The sequence below is a fragment of the Prinia subflava genome, chromosome 27 (genome assembly GCF_021018805.1).
Source record: "Prinia subflava isolate CZ2003 ecotype Zambia chromosome 27, Cam_Psub_1.2, whole genome shotgun sequence".
NCBI classification, from domain to species: Eukaryota; Metazoa; Chordata; class Aves; order Passeriformes; family Cisticolidae; genus Prinia; species Prinia subflava.
In genome coordinates, this window is record NC_086273.1 from 1,531,550 (window position 1) to 1,552,461 (window position 20,912).

At 53.6% G+C, this 20,912-nt stretch overlaps 1 protein-coding gene across 2 annotated transcripts; it reads right to left on the reverse strand.

Moving 5' to 3' along the window:
• Nucleotides 1-1,202: 1,202 nt before the first annotated feature.
• On the reverse strand, nt 1,203-20,645 carry CENPA (centromere protein A). 2 transcript variants are annotated; one of them, XM_063419851.1, is made up of 8 exons: nt 20,511-20,645; nt 18,916-19,078; nt 6,462-8,906; nt 5,051-5,170; nt 4,227-4,354; nt 3,596-3,687; nt 2,356-2,433; nt 1,203-1,808 (listed from the first exon to the last, which is right to left on the reverse strand). In XM_063419851.1, exons 5-8 carry the CDS (start codon nt 4,300-4,302, stop codon nt 1,674-1,676), a joined length of 381 nt encoding a protein of 126 aa, XP_063275921.1. In that variant the 5' UTR covers nt 4,303-4,354; nt 5,051-5,170; nt 6,462-8,906; nt 18,916-19,078; nt 20,511-20,645; the 3' UTR covers nt 1,203-1,673. The 2 variants fall into 2 exon arrangements, with proteins under 2 accessions (XP_063275921.1, XP_063275920.1); XM_063419850.1 differs by lacking the exons at nt 5,051-5,170; nt 6,462-8,906; nt 18,916-19,078; nt 20,511-20,645 and having other exon boundaries at nt 1,203-1,822; nt 4,227-4,451.
• Between the last annotated feature and the right edge of the window lie 267 nt (nt 20,646-20,912).

The window sequence follows — 20,912 nt, forward strand, 5'->3', positions numbered from 1 at the left end:
TCACCCATCACTAAAAATAATTCTGGCCCCCAAAAGCCTTGGGCCTCTGCCTCAGATAAATGATTCAATCACCCCGTCAGAGGCACTCTCCAAACATACCCAGTTTCTGATTCCCATATAAGTCTGCTATACTTTCCCTGAAACGTTGCTATCTTGACTGCTGTGTACTGCACAGTTTTAGTAACAGTTTGCAGACCCTGACTATCATCAAAAGTTTCATCTTTAAATAGGGGTTGTAATGTGATTTCCTCATTATCAGATGTACTGCTGCTTATAGGGTTGTTAGAGAGTGGGGTTTAGTCAAAGCAATTTTCCATCTTGTCCACAATTTGAGTTAACTTTCTTTGAAGGTTCAGTAATAAAAATATTCTCCACCAAGCTCAGCACCAGCATGTCTGGGGAAAAAAGAGGGCTGAGAGGACCCCAAAACGGGGGTATCCCAAAACAGGTGGGAGGGGGCTGGGCTGGGGTTTTAGGGGGGACATTTGGGGTCCCTGAGGTTTGGGGGGCTCAGAGGGTACCCCAAGATGGCAGGGATGGGCAGGCTTGAAGGGGTTTGGGGTCCCAGGTTAGGTTCTGTGTTCTGAGGTTTTAGACAGGTCTCCCAGGCATGGGGAAGTGGGAGGATTTGGATTTGAAGTCCCAGGGCAGGGTTGGAGTTGGGCGGGGTCCGTGGTGGGCACAGGCACAGCACCGGCCAAGCTGCAGCGCCCCGAGCGGCAGCAGAGGGAACAGCAGCCTGGAACGCACAAGCCCCGCCCCCTAAGCGTGCCCCCCCCCCGCCCACCCCTTAAGAGGGGACCATGCTGAAGCCCCACCCCCAAAACTCCGCCCATGGATGGGGAACCTCCAGAGCTCCACCCCCAAGGCCTGCACCACTATTAACATGGGGCTTCTGAGCCCCGCCCTCCACAGGCAGCCCTACCCACTGTTTGAGCACTGCCCCTAAAGCCCTGACTCTGCTCATAAAGCGAACCGCTTAAGCACCGCCCCCTAGGTGACCCCCCCCCCCCATCCCAGCCCCCACTATAAATGGAACCCCTTAGGCCTTAAGACCTTCCTAGCCCCCATCCAAGGTACCCTCTCCCAAAATACTCCCAGAGCCCCCTTCTGTGTGGGTTCTCCTCCCCTCCAGAGTTTCCCCCTGGGGTGCCTCACCCCCAAATCCCTTCCATCCTCTCTGGCAACAGCACCAAGGGGTCACAAACATTTATTAATTCACTGGGGTGCAGCAGAACTGGGAGGGTCTCCAGTAGGGTGGAGGTCCTGGATAGATTACCCTGGGACTGGCATTCTGATGAGGGGGTCCCAAGGGGATCACGGGTAGGGGTCGTCAGTAATCTGAGGGGTGCTGGACTAGGGAAGGGGACGTCCATCCTGGGATGGGTCCCTGAAGGGGTTATTGGGGATCCTGAGGTGGGGGTGTAATAGGGGGGTCTGTGGGGTGAGCCACATGGGGCGTCTCGGGGAAGTGGATCCCAAATCAGATCAGGCATGTCAGGACAGGGCCCCAGCTTGGAGGACCCAGCGTGGGGGAGGTCTCAGCATGATGGTCCCATAGGAGGTCCCAGTAAGATTAGGGTGTGAGATTGTCAGGAGAGAGCTCCAGGGTGGGGGTCCTGGTACAGGGCCCTAGGAGGTTGAGTCTCTGCAGGGGCTCAGAAGAGTCCCATTCAGACTCCTCCCCCCTCAAGTCCTCGCAGGCGCCGGGCCAGCTGCAGATCTTTGGGGAACAGGGTGACTCGGCGGGCGTGCAGTGAGCACAGGTACGCGTCTTCCAGCAGCCGCACGATGAAGGCCTCTGCCGCCTGTGTCCCAAAACCTGAGGAGGGGTCCGCAAAACCCCCCAGCATGCCCCAATCCCCACAGCTCCCCCCGGGGGCAGCGACCCCCTAAAACACACCCCCAGGGGATAGGGTCCCTCCAAACCCATCCACGGGCGACTGGGGTGACCAAAACACCCTAGTGACCCATTCCCATTCCGCAACAGACTCCAGAAATAAGGGACCCAAAGACCATGGAATCCTTCCCAGAACCTACTGACCTCTTCCAGCCCATGGAGACCCTCCTAGACTCCCCCTCAGCTCCCATCAGACACCCCCAACAAACCTCTCAGCCCCATCCAAGCACCCAAAGGAACTCCCCAGTCGCCCAGAGACACCCACAGACCCCCCTGTAGCACCCACAGAACCACCTCCCCCAACCCCCCTGGAAACTTTCTTAGCACCCATGAGATCCCTCTAAGCCCCCCTGCACACCCCTCTAAGCCCCCTGGACACCCCCACAGCACCCATAGGACCCCTTCAGCCCCTCTGTGACCCCCCCTCCACCATGCCTGGGCCCCCTGAGCCCTACCTCCTGCAGGGCCAGCAGGGCCATGCGCTGCCAGCGGTAATCGACCCCACGGGTGAAGAGCAGGCAGAGCTCCCGCACCTGCGGCAGGGAGGGGACGGGAAGGGGGCACATGGAGGCATCGGGGTCACAGGGAGCAGAAGGACGTCGGGACAATATTGAGGGGATATGGGGGCATTGGGGATACCCTGGGCTGGGGCCACCACCATGGTGACATGGAGATACTGCCTTGGGGACATCCCAGGGATCTGGGGACACCCTGGAGAAACTTTGGGGACGCTTCAGGAACACTGGGGACAGGAACACCTGGGGATACACTGGGGAGTGGAGATTTGGGAACATCATGATGGGGACACCCTGACACATGATGGAGACCCCAGGTGGGAGGCAGGGGTGAGTATCACTTTAGGAACATCTTGGGAACACCTTCAGCCATGGGAACACGGAGACACTCTCCTGGGGACAACCCGATGGGGGGAGGGGCACAGGGAACACCCAATCCATGTAGCCTCTGAAGGTTATGGGACACAAGGATGTCTGGAACCACAAAGGACATTGGGGGTTATGCAAGGATGTTTGGGGAGGACAGGTCCACCATGTCACGAGGATGGGGAGGGCAAGGACATGGGGAGGGCTGGAACAGGGATGAGGGGGGCCCTTGGGGGAAGGGGGTGGTCCTGAGAAGTCCCAGGGTGTGATTTGGAGTTCTGGGGGGTAACTTGGTGGGGTTTAGAGGGGGTTGGAAGGTCCCAATGGGTGTTTAGGATTGAGTCCAAGGGGAAGCTGGAGGGTTCAAGGTTGTATTTCAGGGTTCCCCAGGTGGATTTGGGGGTTGGATTTGAAGGGGTCCTAGGGATTGTTCGAAGGGTCCCACTGGGTATTTCAGGTAGTCCCGTGGGGAGCTGAAAGGTCCCAGGGTGGATTTGAAGGCTCTGGGGGAGGTTGCAGAGGCCAAGAGGGTTGATCTGGGGTGTCCTGGGATGGATTTGGGGCTCCCAGGAGAGGGGATCCAGAGTGGTTTGGGAGATCCCAGAGAATGCTGAAAGTCCTGGGGTGGATTTGGGGGGCCTGGAAGGGTTTGGGGTCCCAAAGTAGATTTTATGGGTATCTGAGATGATCTCTGTGGTCCCAGGGGAGTTTGGGAGTCCATGGGGGGTGTTGGGGAGGTTCTGTGGGGGAAATTGGGGTGTCCAGGGATTTTGGGGTGCAGGAGTGTTCATTGTGGGATGTGGGGGGTTCTCACCAGGCGGGCGAAGGGGCCGGGTCGCAGCAGCAGGCGGGTGCTGCTCTGGTACTTGCGGATCTCCTGCAATGCCCGCTGACCCGGGCGGCGCCCTGGGGGAGCATTGGATAGGGGCCTGTGGGGGCTTCAGGGCCTAAGGGGCACAGATGGGGGACTCTGAGGGAACATGAGGGGTATAGGAGATCTATAGGGCCTGGGAGGACACAGGGGGCTAAAGGAGATCTATGGGGGGCTACAGGGGCCAGGGGGAAGCTGTGGGGCTTATAAGGGATCTCTAAGATGTGGGAGGATATTATGGGTATGAGAGATCTATAGGGAGCTACAGTGATGGCCAATACAGGGGAGCTGTAGGAGACAGGGATGTGGGGGGTTATAGGGGACAGAGTATAGGGGGCTATAGGGGAGAGGGAGCGTGGGGTGACTGCAGGTGATGGAAAGGGTCTATAGGGCACAGGTATATAGGTATACAGAGTACAGGTTGGGGGCGGGGGAGAACAATGGGGGGGAGGGTCCGTAAGGGGAGCTCCATAGTGGGGTCCATAGGAGTGCTCTGGACGGGGGGCTAAAAGGGGTCTCGACGTGGGAGGCCCATAGGGGGTGTCCGTAAGGGGAGTCCCCGTCCCTCACTCACTGCGTGCCCGCGGCCGGGGCGATGGCGGGGCGGGGGGCTGGCCCCGGCGTCGGGGGGTGGGCTTGGGGCGGGGCATGGCTCGGCCGAGTCCACCGCGGTGTCAGGGCGATTCCAGGCGTCCGGCAGGGCTGGAGGAGACCCGGCGGCCGGGAAGGGGCGGTGAGGGCGGGCCCAGGTGTCCGAGTCCCCCGCGCCTCTCGCGCCTCTCCCGCCTCCCCCCACGCCCTCCCCTCCTGCCCCCCGGGATCCGCCGCCGCCCTGTTCAAACCTCCCGCCACGCAGTGCCTCTCGTGACGTCACTTCCTCCCGCGCGCCAATCGGGGCCACGACCGCTCTGCGCCGCCGGACCCCGCGACTCGATGGTGCAGCGGCGGGCGCGGGCTCATTAGCATAAATCTGCATGGCCCCGCCCCGAGCACCCGCGCCGTGGTGCTTCCAGGGTGCTTAGTCTCGGTTACCGTCCGAGTGTGAGCCCAGTCACTCCTAGTGTGGTTCCCGTTGCTCCCGGTCATCCGCAAAGTTCCAGTTATTCCCAGAGTGATCCCAATATGATTCCAGTCTCCCACCATATGATTCTAGTGCCTTCCAGTCGCTCCCAGTGTGAGTCCAGTATGATCACAACGGCTCCCAGTATGATCTCTGTCACACCCCCAATGGTCCCAGTCAATTCCTGTCCGTGCTGGAATGATCCCACTATGATCCCAGTAACTCTCAGTATGATACCAGTTGCCCCCAGTGCAGTTGCGGACATTCCCAGTATGAACACAGCATGGTTCCAGTTGCCCCCTGTATGATCCTAGTTGCCCCAGTTGTGGTCCTAGTACCTCTGACATGGTTCCAGCATCTCCCATTTGCTCCCAATGTGTCTTCAGTTGGCTCCCAACATGGTCGCAGTAGCTCCCTGTGCCTCCCAGTAACCAGTGGGGGTCAGTCAAGGTTTACAACTGTCCATGAAATACATTGGGAGAAGCAGATTGGGGGGGGTTGGTGAACCTATGGTGATGCATGTGGGCTTTGGCGTCTCTTGAGGGCATTGCCTCACAGACCTCCCAGTTTACCCTCAGTGTTCCCAGTGGGCCGCCCCACCCTTCATTTGACCCCATCAAGCCTCCCAGTTGCCCCTAGTTGTCCACCCAGGCCACCCAGATCCCCCTCAGTTCTTTCAGTGGGCCATCACACCCCCCATTTGACACCATCAAACCTTCCAGTTTCCAACACTAGACATCCCAGCTGTACCCCTATATCTTCCAATTCCTCCCAGTCCTCCCAGTGGGCCACCACATACCCATTTCTTGGAATCACTGAGTTTGAAAAATCCCTCCAAGACTAAGTCCAACCTCTAATCAGCTTCCACCTTATGACTCGACCATCACACTGAGTGCTACGTATAGTTGTTACTTGAACTTCTCTAGGGATGGGGACTCCACTACCAACTTGAAGAAATTTCTCCTGATGTCCAAATTGAACCTCCCCTGGCACAGCTTCAGGCCATTTCCTCTTGTCCTATCCCTGCTCCCTGGGAGCAGAGCCTGACCTCCCCTGGCTGTCTCCTCCTGTCAGTGAATTGTGCAGAGCCAGAAGGTGCCCCCTGAGCCTCCTTTCTCCAGGCTGAGCCCCCACAGGGGGGGCCTCAGCCACTCCCGCTGCTCCAGGCCCATCCCCAACTCCATTCCCTTCCCTGGACACGCTCCAGCCTCTCAATGTCTCTCTTGCAGTGAGGGGTCAGAACTGGGCACAGGACTCGAGGTGGTGCCTCCAATCAGTGCCCTGGGCCTGCCAGCCACACTACAGCTGATCCAGGCCAGGTGCCACTGGCCTTCTTGCCCATCTGGGCACACACTGGCTCAAATCCAGCTGCCAACCAGCAGCCCCAAATTCCTTCATGCTGAGCAACTCTCAAGCCATTTCTTTCCCAGCCTGGAGTATTCCATGGGATTGTTGTGACCCAGCACTTGGCTTTTTTGACCCTCACACCATTATCCTCAATCCATCGAGCTCTGCAGAGCTTCCTGCCCTTCAGCAGATCCACACTTCCACTCAAGTTGGTATGATCTGTGAACCTCCTGAGGGTGCCCTCAATCCCCTGCTCCACGTCACAGATGAAGATGTTGAACAGGACCAGCCCCAACACTGAGCCCTAGGGAATCCCAGCAGTGCCCAGTCCCAGCTGGCTGTGGCCCCATTCCCACCCCTCCTTGGCCTGGCCACCAGCCAGGTATTCCCAGTGAGAGGCACCTGTCCCAGCCAGGAGCTGCAGGTGCTCCAGGAGAGGCAGGGAGCTGGAGGCAGTGCCAAAGGCTTTGCTGAGCTTCAGGCAGACACGACCACACGTCCAACACTCACTGGGACACCTGGCGACAGCAGGAGACTAGGTGAGTCAGGCAGGACCTGCCTTTCCCAAGCCCTGTCTGTTCCCAGGGCCCTGGTTTTCTGGTCTGTGCCATGGGTTCCCCCCAGGGAATCTGTTCCAGGGCTGTCCCAGCACCAAGGCCTGGAGTTTGCTGGATCCTTCTGACCCTGGTCACAGTGGCTCCCAATCACCTCCAGTATGGTTCCAGTCATTCCCTGTATGATCCTAGTCACTCCCACTGTGATACCAGTATGATCCCAGCACAGTCCCAGTTGCTCCCATTCACTCCCAGTATGATTCCCCTTACTCCCTGTCACTCTCCAGCATGGTTCCAGTTGTTCCCTGTATGATCCTAGTTACCCTAGTTGTGATCCCAGTACCCCCCACCATGGTCCCAGTAGCTCCCAGTGCCTTCCTGTGGCCAGTGGAGCTCAGTTGAGGGTTGCAGCTGTTCCCCCCAGCTCGGGGAAAAGGACACACAGGTGATGTGGGGGGATATAGAGGGACATGGAGGCACTGTCCTGCTGTCACCAAAACTGCAGGAAAAACAAAAAGTCTCCAAAAACATTTTTAGTATTAGAGAATTAAGGCATTACTTTATTCTGGCCAGGATGTTGTTCTGGCCAGAATGTGCAACAGAAATAATTTCATCCACACATTGCTTGGGTTGTGCAGAGAAAACCAGTCCATCATACATGGCTGTTTACTATATTTTTCACATATTTACACAGTCAAAACCCAGAAAAATTCATTGGTTCAATGTTCCTAGGCCACAAGTTACAGAATACTTTGTATTTGGTTTCCTATTGGTTATTGATCAATCACTTTGCCTTCAATGCTAATTAGGTCCTCATTTTTTGTCCTCTTATTGATTTTTCCCAGACCAGGTGTCTCTGACACACTAGGAAGGATGTTCAGGCATTGATGGTCGCTCACCTCTTGTGCATCCTCTGGAAGCTCCCAGTCCATTGAGATGTCAAACTCATCAAGCCTTGCCTGGGGAACAGTCTCTTGAAAAGAAACTTCCATTCCCTTCCCCCTGAGCAATAACGAACAAAACCCCTGACTAAAGTTAGTTTAAAAATTTAGAAGTTGCATCATTTCCAACACTGCCTCTCCCCATGGACCCTCATTGCCACCCTGTATCCCCACGTCCCCCCATCTCCCTCATGTCACACGTGTCCCCAAGGTCCCCCATATGTCCCTCATATCCCACCTGTCCCCCCACATATCCCACTATGTCCGTATGTCTCCCATGTGTCCCCCATGTTCCCATCCTATCCCCCAACCCCAATGTTTGTGCCTGGTGGCAGGAGGTGTCCGGACTCTTTGTGGCCAGCTGGGACATCCTTTTAGTGGTCCTGTGTTCCTCTGGGAGACAAAAAATAGACGGGGGGAAGACCCTGAATATGGGGGGGCGGGGCAAAAAAGTGTGGCAAACGGATGGGGCAAAAGCATCCTTCCTCCATTACTATTTTTGGGACCCCGTCAATGGGACAGGGGACACTATAACCCTTCATGGAATGAATCCTCATCCAGGCATCTGGGCCCCTCTGCACAGGATTGGGGGACCCCCTCCCTCCAAATTAATGGCCTTGAGACCCCCACATGTAACTGATTTACATTCCTGGAACTGAGACCTTCCCCATGGAATTGGGACACACACCCCCTCCTCCCATGGGATTAGGGGACTCAATCATTGGACTGGACACCCCCTCCCCATAAGATTGAGACCCCTGAAAGTGGGACATCCCCCCCATGTGACTGGGCACAGAGCTCCATTATCAGCCCCTGCTCCCTCCTCACCAGGGACCCCCAGGGGCCCCATGGACCTGAAGGTAGCAGTAAGCAAGGTGGCCACCAAGCTCACCTGTGTGGGCAGGGGGCCATAGAGAGGCTAAAGCCCCATTTGGGGCAGCCTTAGGGCTGAGGACCCAAAGAGGGACCCCTGGGCTGGGAATCTGCTGACAGAGGAACAGAGAAGAATGCATTGGCAATGTCTATGGCGGACCATTTTGCTGCCTTGGACTCCCAGTCATACTGAAGTTCCAACATGTCCAGCAGGGCAACACTCAGTGATGGTGTGACTTCATTTAGGCCATGACAGTCCACTGTCAGTGCCCACTGTCCACGGGACTCAGGCAGGGGCCGTGTGGGGCTATTGAAGGGTGAGTCTTGCTGAGCACGCCCAGCTCTCCAGTTCACGGATCAGCTCATGGACAGGGTCCTGAAGTCCCAGTCGGTACCACATTGCTAATGGGACACTGCTGTGCTGGCCATCAGTACCTGCTGTTCTTCAACCCCCAGCAGTCCCACAGCAGAAGGGTCCTCTGAAAGACCAAGCAAGGGATTCAGCTGTCTTAATTTCTTTTGTCTCCACAGCAGCTCCCCCAAAGCCCAATGATGTCCCTTTGGGTCCTTGAAATACCTCTCCTGAGGTGATCTATGCCAAGGATACATGGAGCCTCTAGGCCAGTGACAATGGAGTTTTGCTGCCACTCATGCCCGGTCGAGAGCACTTCAGCTTCCAGTATAGTCCCTGTTGGGATCCCCCCATCACCCCAGAAACAGAGACAGATTCTGCCCCTGCACGATGGCATTGGGGTACATTGTGCACCCGTGTCACCTAAAGCCTCGTGCTCCTGTGGCTGTGCTGTGCCAGGCCACGGATCCACACAGTCCAATAGACCCCACTGTCCCTTTCCCACACCTGGCTGGAGCCAGGGCCCCTCTAGCTCTGATCATGGTACTTGTTGCTCATTTCTTGTCAACAGGACCCGGAGGTCTTTTCCAGCGGGTCAGAAGTAACATCAGCCCTTCAATTCTGCCTGAGGACTTGCCCAGTGGAAACCGAGTGGTATTTTTCCTTGAAGAGTCTTCTGTGGTGGTTAATTTTCCCTCTCAACTCACATACCTGTGCTGCCGAGGCAGAGGTGGGTTTTTCATCCCACTTCCTCATGTCTTCAACATGTTTGTGTGTGTTAGATAAGGAAAGGCAAATGGAAGATCTCGCGATGTCACGGAAAGATAAGGACCCTCCCCCCGTCTCTCCGGTGGTGACCCTTCCTAACCCCATTGGCCTCTCACCTTGAACCCTCCGCCCCCCCTCTGACGTAGTAAAGACCCCTTAGACTATTTAACCCCACGTGCTGATCCAATAAACGCCATTTGCCGTCCACCACATTGGTGTCAGCGTGTCAGTGGCCCGAGTAGCTCGGGGGACGTTGAGCTGCCGTGCTGGCTCTCTGAAACCAAGTCACCTGCCTTTCCATCGAAAGGCAACATTGTGGTGCCGAAACCCGGGAGAAAAAAAAACGCTCGGGAATCGGGAATTTCACCTGGACAGGAGCAGCGGCCAGAGCAAGACAAAAGATCTGACCCTAGGCGGACGGGACGCTGTCGGACCAGCCAATGGAAGCCATGGCGAAGGTCGTAAGTTCAATTCATAAACAGTAGGGAATTGAGTGCAAGCTCAAAGATTTTGAACTTGCTATGGCAAAGTTATTAGAGCTTGAGGTCGTCGAATGACCGGTAGATGTATTACATTCGGAGGTTTGGGGGAGGTGCACGGTTGCCCTGGCCGAGGATACTAAATCCATGGGCAGCGCCAAAAGCCTCAAGGCGTGGGGAAAGGTCGAGCAGGCTCTACGCAAGGCAATGGAGGAACAGGAGACCTGGAGCGCCGCAAGCGTATGCTTGCTAGCTACCCCCAAGCTGGGGGTGGGGGCTGCAATGCAAATGGCATCCGAAAATGATTTGTCCGAGGGTGGGGAACCGCGGGAACCAGGCATGCTTCCCCCCTCCCGGAGCCTGAGCCCAAACGCCCCAGTGCCGTCAGGGAACCCCCCAGCTCCCCCGCCGGACCCGCCAGCCTCCCCCTCGCCCACGGAACCTTCCCGAAAATCCACGGGTCCCCAAGGCGTCTCTTTGCCGTCAGCCGGCATTTCAGTGCCCGAGGCGCAGCAGCACGCGCAGATTTTCTGGGAGGGATTGGCGAGCGAGGCCAGAGACACCGAGCACGTGGCACAGGAGAACACGCGGGCGGCACCGCTGCCTTACGTGTTTGAAACTCGCGCCGGCGGCCGCGGGGAAAGGCGGGGTCTAGATGCTCTTAGTGGGGAAAGCCCGGAGCCGCGGGTGTTCGCAGACGCGCATGCGCGGGGGAAAGACGGGGAAGAGAGAGAGGAGCACGTGCTCAGACAGGAGCCGTGGGCTTTTGCTGGTGCGTACGAGCGGCAGGAAGGGGGAGAGTGCATGCTTGGAGTGGCGCCGCGGATTTCCGCGGCCACGTGTGCACGGGACAGTGGCAGAGAGCGCATGCGCGGTTCGGAGAGGCAGCTCTCCGCAGAGCCCTATGCACGGGACAGCGGCGGAGAGCGAGCGTTCAGCCGGGAGCTGTGGGCTCTCGCAGACGCGTGCATGCGGGGGAGCGGCGGAGAGCGGGCGCACGGCTCAGAACCGCGAGCTCTCGCAAACATGTATGCACAGGGAAGCGGCAGGGAGCGGGCGCTCGGCTCAGAACCGCGGGCTCTCGCAGACATGTATGCACGGGGGAGCGGTGGGGAGCGGGCGCTCGCCTCGGAACCGCGGGCTTTCGCAAACGCGCACGCGCGGAACAGCGGCAGAGAGAACACGCCCCATCGGGAGCTGTGTTCAACACTGCCACCATTTAAGGGAGAGACCTCCCCCCGCAGGAGGCAGGGCGAGCCCAGGGAGCAGGAGCGGCGCCACCCCCAAAGAGAGGGGCGGAGCCAGAGCTGGAGCCGCACGAAACGGTACCCGAACCCGGAAGTGCGCTGGCAGTCCGCTTCCGACTCTCAGTTAGACACCACCAGTGGCAGCAGTTCGGGAGAACTGTCAGACACTGACTGGGATTCAGAGACAGAGACAGAGAGGCTAGCAAAAGCTAGAGCAAAACCTAATAAAACCTTAAGCCGCTCCAGAAGGCGTTCACAATCCAAATTCAATGAGACTAATGATTTCTGTGTTCTAGTTGTGATCGCTCCTAGGGTCCTGTACCACTCAGACGAACAAGTGTGTCAACTTTTCGAAGAACCTGGCCGGCTCCACAAGCGAGAGATAATAACAGGTGTAACCATCGCGATGCTGCTCGGACTGGGAGCAGCCGGCACGGCCACAGGTGTCTCAGCCCTCGTGACCCGACACCAAAGACTTTCTCAATTACAAATGACCATCGATGAAGACTTGCAAAAGATCGAGAAATCCATCTCCTTCCTAGAGAAATCAGTTTCGTCGCTTTCAGAAGTCGTCCTGCAGAACAGGCGGAGACTGGACCTCCTGTTCATGCAACAATGAGGCCTGTGTGCCGCCTTGAAAGAGGAATGCTGTTTCTATGCTGACCATACAGGAGTTGTTAGAGACTCCATAGCAGAACTCTGAGACAGACTAGCCCAGAGAAAGAGAGACAGGGAAGCCCAACAGGGCTAGTTCGAGTCCTAGTTCAATCAATCACCATGGCTCACCACCCTAATTTCCACCCTGATGGGTCCACTGGCAATGCTGCTTTTAGCTCTCGCCTTTAGACCGTGCCTGCTAAACAAGCTAGTCTCATTTGTTCAAACACAGTTAGAACGGGCCAACATTCTGTTTGTAAGACAACAAATGCTGTGAGTCGAACTATGAACATTGCCAGTCGCGAGGTCTGCCTGATCTGCCTCGCAAAACCTACTCAAGTTCTCCAAACCCCCCTTGTTCTCCTTGTTATGTTTTAACTGCCTCATTTATTTGTGAGGGGGGGGGGGAGATGTGTGTGTTAGATAAGGAAAGGCGAATGGAAGATCTCGCGATGTCACGGAAAGATAAGGACCCTCCCCCCGTTGTTGCTATGGTTTTCGGACGGCACAGAAATAACAACATGACTCTCCATGATGGTAAAGATGAGAGCAAACTTTATTCTTCTACATTCTACTTTTATAGAGTAGTTCGGTACAAAGAACGTGATTGGTTATTCAGCGTCTACACCCTTTTGTAAATATTTCTTTCCAGTAAACATGTTGGAAAAACACCACCTGCAGATAGTTTCTCACTTCCCAAGGTTTGTTTGAATTCCTCCTTTAGATTTCTCAGGCTAACATGAGAAAGTTGCTCGCCTGCCTTTCACACAGACACTAGCAGAGCCTGAAGCCTAAATTCAGACCAATGTCAGGCCCACATCTCCCCCTTTTAGTTTTTGCTGAGGGTGGCGTCTGTGTCTGTGTCCTCTCCTGCAGGGCCCTTGCAAGAGAAAAAAGACAAACATGACACCAGAAGTCCCATTAGTAATCAACCAATTACTAAATAGAACTTTCATTGGGCACCAACTTAAATGGTCAGGGAAGTTCTGTGGCATTTGGTGTTGACCGTTCATAACCATGTCCATGCACCAGCGTCAAGCTTAGCTATTTACTAATTCTAATACAGAAAAAAACAAAACATCATTAGCCTGCTCAAAAATGGCAGTCTAATTTGTCAAGATCTATCACTCTAGGAATCATCCTTTCAGATAACAAGGGCTTTTTCTGCCTTTTAGCAAAGGACAGTGGTCCTTGCATTACACCTGCAACCGCAAACTGATTTAATTTTCCAATTATTTGGACAACCTGAGTTGACCCTTTTTTTTTTTTTTTTTTTTTTTTTTTTTTTTTTTTTTAAATGCAAAAATGCATGCGATGTTTGAAAGGGCAGAGACCCATTGCAGGATGTGCAGTATTGGACCATCGTTCACTCAAATGGCCCATGATATCTGTAGGATGTCACCTAGAAAAAAAGAATAAGAATAATAAAATTAATAAAATATCAATAAAAAGATATCTGACTCCAAAAAAAATCTACATGATCCCAAAGACCAGAAAGGCAAAAACCACAAAGTGAAATAACAGCCCTTAATAACTACAAAACATACACCGAAGGCACGTGAAATATTACCTAAAATACAACTACATCTATGTAGGAAACTTAAATGAAACAACATCTACTATAAAATTAAAACACATGAAAAGAAAAAGTCCATTGAGACAAGATGTTGATCCTTAGCATCACTGGATGTCTTCTTGAAGTCTGAAGCAGGGAGTGACTCGAGGATGATCGATGAAAACAGGACCATGCTGCTGACACAGGACTTCTGTTGTCTCCATAACTTCCAACCACATGGTCATCTTTGCAGTCTATGTGACAGCCACTAAGGCTATGCAATGTCCCTTTTCACTCCTCAGAGGTGATGGGTAAAACGACTGCTGAACCTGCTAATGATAAAACACAGGCACATCTTCTCCTTAAGTTAACAAACTTGTCAGGCTCCATTGTCTAAATTCAACATCCAGGTTTCATATTTACTCTTTCTTCAGGTTCATAACATAAATGTTACATTGTTACTTGTTATCTTTTTGATAATAATTTTGATCAGCCCAGGAACTGCAAAAGCTGAAGTGCTTCTTTTCCAGTGACAACCTGTTCATCCTTCCCGGGCAGGAATTCCAGGTTCACCTCAAAGATCAATTCAGCTATTATATTTAAAGGTCAAATTGTTGAGTCAAATAACTCATATGTAATTTTTGCTAAAACATCTGGGCAAACAGGCAATTCCCATCCAGAGAGAGCCAAGGCATGGCCAGTGCCCAGCTCTAACTGCAGAGGAATCCCTTACACCAATTTTAAAAACAAACTTCTTAAAAATCTTATAATAAGAAACTAATATAATAATTGACACCTCCTAAATTTGTCAGGGTAGAGATGCTCTGAGCTCAGCAGGCTCTTGAGATGGTCTGTGACCAGGATTGGAACTGCATCCCAAACCGTCGGGACAGAGGAAGCATTCTTACAAACTCAGATAACCTTATCTGGAAATCTGAAAATATTTAGAAAATCATGAATGCAAAGCTAGCATAGACAGCTAGAAAACAAGGAAAAATTCTTGGGTGACACGTGTCTTACAGGCAATTATAGACAAATAGCAAAGTACATGAGAAGAAGAAGCAGAAGCAGCAGCAGTAGCAGCAGCCGGCTGTAGAACTGTAATAACTTTATCATATCTGTGAATTCACATCAAATATCTTAAAAACTGAGATAACACTTAAAACTCATAACTGATGGTTATACTGTAGAATTATTAATAATACTTGTGTTATCTGCAAAAGGCAACAAAGGTTGCTTATTTGTTTTTTGTATTTCTTGTCATATTTCTTCTATTATGAACAGGCATTTAAGGCTCCAATTCTGTTCACAGAGACGCCTCGAGAAGAAATGTTTTGAGGGAGGGGGGGAGGGAAAAACCCAAACAAAATTCAACTGTCCCTCTAAAGGGAAAAGCTTCTGCTCACCTCAAAGGCGACGAAGCTATTTGGCCCTCCCTCAGTGGGGCTTTGGGGGCTCAAGGGCCCCAGGGCCGCCCCGCGGAGCTGGGGGAAATCCAAACAAACATGGCCCCCATTTTTCTGTAAAGGAAAAAGCTTCTGCTCACCTCAAAGGCGACGAAGCTATTTGGCCCTGCCCTGAGTGGGGCTTTAGGGGCTCAATGGCCCCAGGGCCGCTCCGCAGAGCTGGGGGAAATCCAGACAAACGTGGCCCCCATTTCTATGTAAAAAAAATTCAAGCGAAGCAACTCCCACAGCATTATCCGCTGTCTAGAGGAACGGCAAGTTCCTCGTGCCCTATTCGCAGCCAGCCGCTTGGCCCGCAGGGAAGGAGTGGGGGAGCGAACCCCGCCGCTCATGGCGGGGGGAAGGGGGAAAAGGAGCGAGGAGACCGCTCCTCGGTTCCTATGACGACTTGCTGTGCAAATTCACGCGGGAAGGAAATAGGGGGGAAACGGAGAGGGGACAACGGAGCGGTGCTCGGCGGGGCTCAGCCCGCCGCCGCCCTGCCGCCGCCTGTCTCAAGCGGAGAGCCGGTGGCCCCCCTCACCGCCCTGGGGGGAAGGGGGGGGGAACGAAGAGGCAAAGCTGCTCCAAGCCGCCCGTCTCAGCGGCACCGCGCGGGGAAGGGACCTGCGCGCCCGCCCGACCCGCGCGCCTGTGGGGAGGGGGGAAAACCGAGTACGGAAAAACGAGAGAGAGAGAGATTTTGCAGCCGCTGCAGCGCCTTGGAACAGGGCGGGAGAAAAACCGAGCGAGAGAGAGAGAAGGCAGGGAGATCGCATCCGTGCTGCCATGCCTCTGTCTCACCGCACCCCCACCCCGCACAAGGGAAAGAACAAAGTTAAAACACAGAGACACAAAGAAAGACAAGCCCTAAACTCACACAGGCAATCATAAAACAAGCACAGGTAACGTTAAAAGCATAAAACACTCATAAAGTGAACTTTTCGCCCTGAACACACAGAAGGATACAGAGGGATCAAAGGTTTTCGATCCCGGTCCCGTCCGCAGGCCAGATGCTGGGCCACGCCGAGGAGGAAAGGATCGTTGTGTCACACTCCGGGTCGGAATCTGACCAGATGTATCTTGGACGGGCTAGCATCTTTTAAAGTCACGGTACAGACTAGTCGCAGTGGATGATAGCGCAGGAACCACTGCCAGCCATCCGTGGTATGAAGAAAGGAGAAGGAAAAGCCAAGGAAGCGCCGTCTCTGCCAGCCGGGAGAGGCTTACAGACGCTCGCTTTGATCTCGGCCAGACAGAACCGAAAGAGGTCGGGGGAGTGCTGGGCAAGCTGTCGGCAGCGAAGAATTCCAGCTGCTCTTGTCAGGAAAGGCACAAGCTGTCCTCTCTCAGGAGAGGGGTTCCCCAGATTTTTCTGGAACCTCTGCCCGGCTGTCTTTTCTAGAAATTAAAGTCCAGCTGTGCTGGGTGCCGTCCGACCTGCTGTTTTTTGGCAGGATTGATCTTTTTCCATGGTCAGCAGGACCAGCATTCTTTAGAAAAAACGTGGAGATATTTCGCTTACCTCTCTGAGGAGGCAGGTAGAATTTTCAAGCTTTGCTGCATGAATCAGTCCCGGCTGCGCTGAACTTCTTCGAAACGTCAGGTCACCAGATGTTGCTATGGTTTTCGGACGGCACAGAAATAACAACATGACTCTCCATGATGGTAAAGATGAGAGCAAACTTTATTCTTCTACATTCTACTTTTATAGAGTAGTTCGGTACAAAGAACGTGATTGGTTATTCAGCGTCTACACCCTTTTGTAAATATTTCTTTCCAGTAAACATGTTGGAAAAACACCACCTGCAGATAGTTTCTCACTTCCCAAGGTTTGTTTGAATTCCTCCTTTAGATTTCTCAGGCTAACATGAGAAAGTTGCTCGCCTGCCTTTCACACAGACACTAGCAGAGCCTGAAGCCTAAATTCAGACCAATGTCAGGCCCACACCCCGTCTCTCCGGTGGTGACCCTTCCTAACCCCATTGGCCTCTCACCTTGAACCCTCCGCCCCCCCTCTGACGTAGTAAAGACCCCTTAGACTATTTAACCCCACGTGCTGATCCAATAAACGCCACTTGCCGTCCACCACATTGGTGTCAGCGTGTCAGTGGCCCAAGTAGCTCGGGGGACGTCGAGCTGCCGTGCTGGCTTTCTGAAACCAGGTCACTTGCCTTTCCATCGAAAGGCAACAATGTTCAAGCTGGTAAAACCACAGATTACCTCATGGTGTGCCCACTCTCTCTTGAGCAGGGGGCACTTGCTCCCTACAGACTCTGGTCTGTACTGGTGGGGCGCAGGGCACTTCTTTAAGTTGCTGGTAGTCTCCTTTAAATTGCTGGATGTCCTTTCCACAGATGCAGGCCAATAGGGTAAAAAAGATACTTTCCTCATATTGCCAGAGTTTGGTGACCAAATTACCCACTCTGTTCTCCTCCTTTCCATGACATCACTGCCAGTGAGTTGGTACGGTGATGACACCTCAGTAGGAACTTCCACCACACAGTCTGTGTCCACTGAACTTCCTCTGGATCTACAAGGGACAGTAGGTATGGACACAATCCTGTGCCACATGCCTTGGGATGATCCTGCCTGAGCAGGGAGGTTGGATCAGATGACCCACTGGTCCCTTCCAATGGAACTGATTTTCTGATTCTCTGAAAGCAGGAGCAACTCGCAAGTGATAATGGAGTATGGACAACTGGGGGCAAGAAAATTCTGCCAGTTACAGGGAGGAATGATGGCACAGGGAGCAAGACAGAGATACTGAGAGGAGTGATGGCACAGGGAGGAATGATGGCCCAGGGAGCGGGACAGGGACACAGAGAATAAAGCAGGAAGAGGAGCATGAGATAAACAGCAAGGATGACAGGGAGAAGGTTCCTCACTGGACTGCATAAAATTACATCACAGAACTGATCTGATTGCCTTCCACAATACGACAGTTCCTGGATGGATGAGGAGAGTGAAGTGGGGCCAGGCTCCCTTGGCAGCCCTTCGGAAGGACTCAGCAGGTGGGAAAGGTGGGCAGGAAGGAACCTCACCTGTCCTGCCCCCTCCCACAGGCCTGGGAGACACAAAAACCAGCTGAAAGCAATGCAACACTCAGTTCTGTTTCCTCCAAACTCAAACCTGGAGAAAACTCCATCCATCCCTTCAGGGACACAAATGAGGTTTCACCTCCCAAACCCCAAACATTTGGAGATGAGGAGATCGTGCCAGATCAGGACATATCCTTGGTTGATCTCCAGAGGCCCTTCCAACACCAACTATTCTTTTCACTGCTCAAAACACAGGCAAGGGCCTTAGCAACCACGTTTTGGGTAGTTTTCCTGAGCTTCAAAGGTTCCTGATCCTTTTCCTTTGCCATTTCAAAATCCTCACTTAAGGAAAAATGAGGTGTCAGGACCTGCTGGATTTCCCCAGATTCCCTCCCCAAACCTTGCAGCAGCTGCCAGGAGAGAACCTGACATGTCTGAATGAAAATAATTTATTTTTCATAAAAAACATGAAAAATGCTTTTATCACTAAATCCTCTAAGTCTTTCCTGCCACACCCCGTATCACTTCAGAACAGGGGATTTATTAACCTTAAAATCCTTGAGAAAAATAATGTTCACAGTTTAATTTTATTTTGGTGCAATAAAGATTCTGGTCTTGTAGGATTTGGTGATGGTCACTGGGAGTAGCCCAGCAAAGGAAAATTATGAGCATGGGAAAGGTAAATTCTGCACAAGCTGAAGTCTTGAGAGCAAAGTACCTGCCTTGCAGATGTGTTGCAAGGAAACCTAAATAAGTAGCAGCAGCAGAATCTCTTTATTTATAAAAGGTGAAACAATGACCTCTTGCATAACACAGCCTAGACAAATGATGAAAAGTAAAACACTATTTTAAAGCAGCAAATCCATGTTCCAGAGAATTCCCTGACATAGGAGTAAATCCGTGATTTACTCTTAGATTCACTTTCTGGTTCAAACCAAACCCACCTGATCTCCCATTTGAGTTCACTGGACATCAGCTAGAGCTTGGGAAATGTTTCTTGTTCTGCTGATGCCTCCTTTGGTCCCTTTCACTGCTGTTGTCCCTCCTCCCTGAGTAGCTCCCCAGGTGAGGATGTGCTGCAGGTGCAGAGCAGATTCCCCTGCAGCCCTGGAGAAGAACAGAGTGAGGAAGGTGTTGCCTCTGTGCCCCAAGTGCCTCCACCTGAGGGACTCGCCCCATGGAAAAGGACCCGGAGCAGCTCCTGAGGGACTCACAGCCCCACAACCCATCTCCCCCAGGAGCTTTTTCATCAGGTTTTCTCTTCCTGTCTCTTTGAGGTGGGAGTGATGGAGCAGCTGGGGGGGCACCTGGGGTCAGCCAGTGTCACCCACCCCAGACTCCCCCACTTTTAGAATCCCAGGCTGGTTTGGGCTGGATGGGACTTCAAAGGTCACCTCAATCCATCCCCTGCCATGGGCAGGGATACCTTCCGCTATCCCAGGTGGCTCCAAGCGCTGTCCAACCTGGCCTTGGACACTTCCAGGGATGGAGCAGTTGCAGTATCTCTGGACAACTTGTGCCAGGATCTCACCACCCTCATAGGGAGGAATTTCTTCCCAATATCCCATCTAAGCCTGCCCTCTGGCAGGTGAAAACCCTCCATCCTATCCCCTGATAAAGACCCTCCCAGCTCTCCTGGAGGCCCCTGTCTATATTACATTTTATATCTCTACTATATTTATACCTACATACATAGCAGCCCAAAAAGTGGCTCAGGCACTCCATGACTAATTGTGGCCACCTGAGGTGGCTCCTTTTGGGGAATGTGGGGCAGTGCTGTGGATTTGGGCAGATCTATGGGATATTTTAGATGGCCTCAGGAGGCTTTAGAGGCAGGTTTGGGAGGGTCCTCAGCGTTTATAGGGTGTTCATGGCGGGGCTATGGAGCATTTTGAGGAGATTCTAAGGGTACTTGGGATCTAATGAGGAGTCTGTAGGGGATGGAGGGTGTCTCTGGGGTTGGGGGGGGCTACAGACATGTATACTTCAGGTCCCCAGGGTCCTCCCCACCTCTTCTGCACCTGACAGGATTTGATCTCCACCTGTCAGGGAAGCTCACCACGTAGACTGTTCCCGACTCCCATGAAATTTATGATACGTGCAACATGCAGGAATGTTTTTCCTGCAATTTCCCTGGCTCCAAGAGGGACCACGGGAGCGACACGAAGAAGTGGGGACGCTTGTCCATCGCCTATATTGGCAATTGCAGTTTTGATTCAAATTTTAATTAAAGGCTGAACTGTTGCTGAGACTGTGACAGGGTCAGGGTCTTTCTCTACAGCATCGTCATGACGCCAATTCCCAGAAGACACTTGAGGGGGGCTTGTAGGATCACTAAAGGCTCTGGAGGGACATTTAGGGGTCGGGAAGGCAGCTGCAGAGCACTTGGCGCTCCGAGGGGACACGTAGGGGGCATTTTGGGGGCAAGTAGGGGACGGGGGGGGCGGGAGGACTTAGGGATCCTGAGGCGCACTTGAGGGTCAGGAGAGAGAAAGAGAGAGAAACTGGGGGCACTTATGGGGCCCTGGGGGGCACTTACGGTTCAGGGAAGCACTTGGGGAGCGGCTGGGACCGTCCTTAGGGAACACTCCCGGCGCCGACTGCGCTCTCAGGGGCCGCGGGGCATGACGGGACTCGCAGTCCCGGCTCTGCAGCCGTTCTACGGAGGCCCCGCGGCATGCCGGGAGTTGTAGTCCAGGCAGTGAACGAGCCGGCGCGGAACAGGCGGCCAATGGCGGCCGGGAGAGGGCCGGAGGGGCTTCTGGGGGCTCGGGGAAAGTTTCTGACCCCCACCCCCATGACCCCCCACAGCGCACTCAGGGGCGGGGGGACACCAGAAGCCCCCGGTGGCCGTGGAGGTGAAGAAAACAGGTGAGCCCCGCCCCCACGGGTCTGGGGGTTCCCTAGCCCGATACACCCAATATCCCCTCCAGGCGCCCCT

What these genes read in the sequence shown, in the direction of transcription:
- CENPA (XM_063419850.1), bottom strand. Translation starts at nt 4,302, where the DNA reads ATGCCCCGCCCCAAGCCCACCCCCCGACGCCGGGGCCAGCCCCCCGCC. An exon ending in GCCCCGGCCGCGGGCACGCA is followed by an intron (nt 3,688 to 4,226) that starts GTGAGTGAGGGA and finishes ATGCTCCCCCAG; the next exon opens with GGCGCCGCCCGGGTCAGCGG. An exon ending in CCGGCCCCTTCGCCCGCCTG is followed by an intron (nt 2,434 to 3,595) that starts GTGAGAACCCCC and finishes TCCCTGCCGCAG; the next exon opens with GTGCGGGAGCTCTGCCTGCT.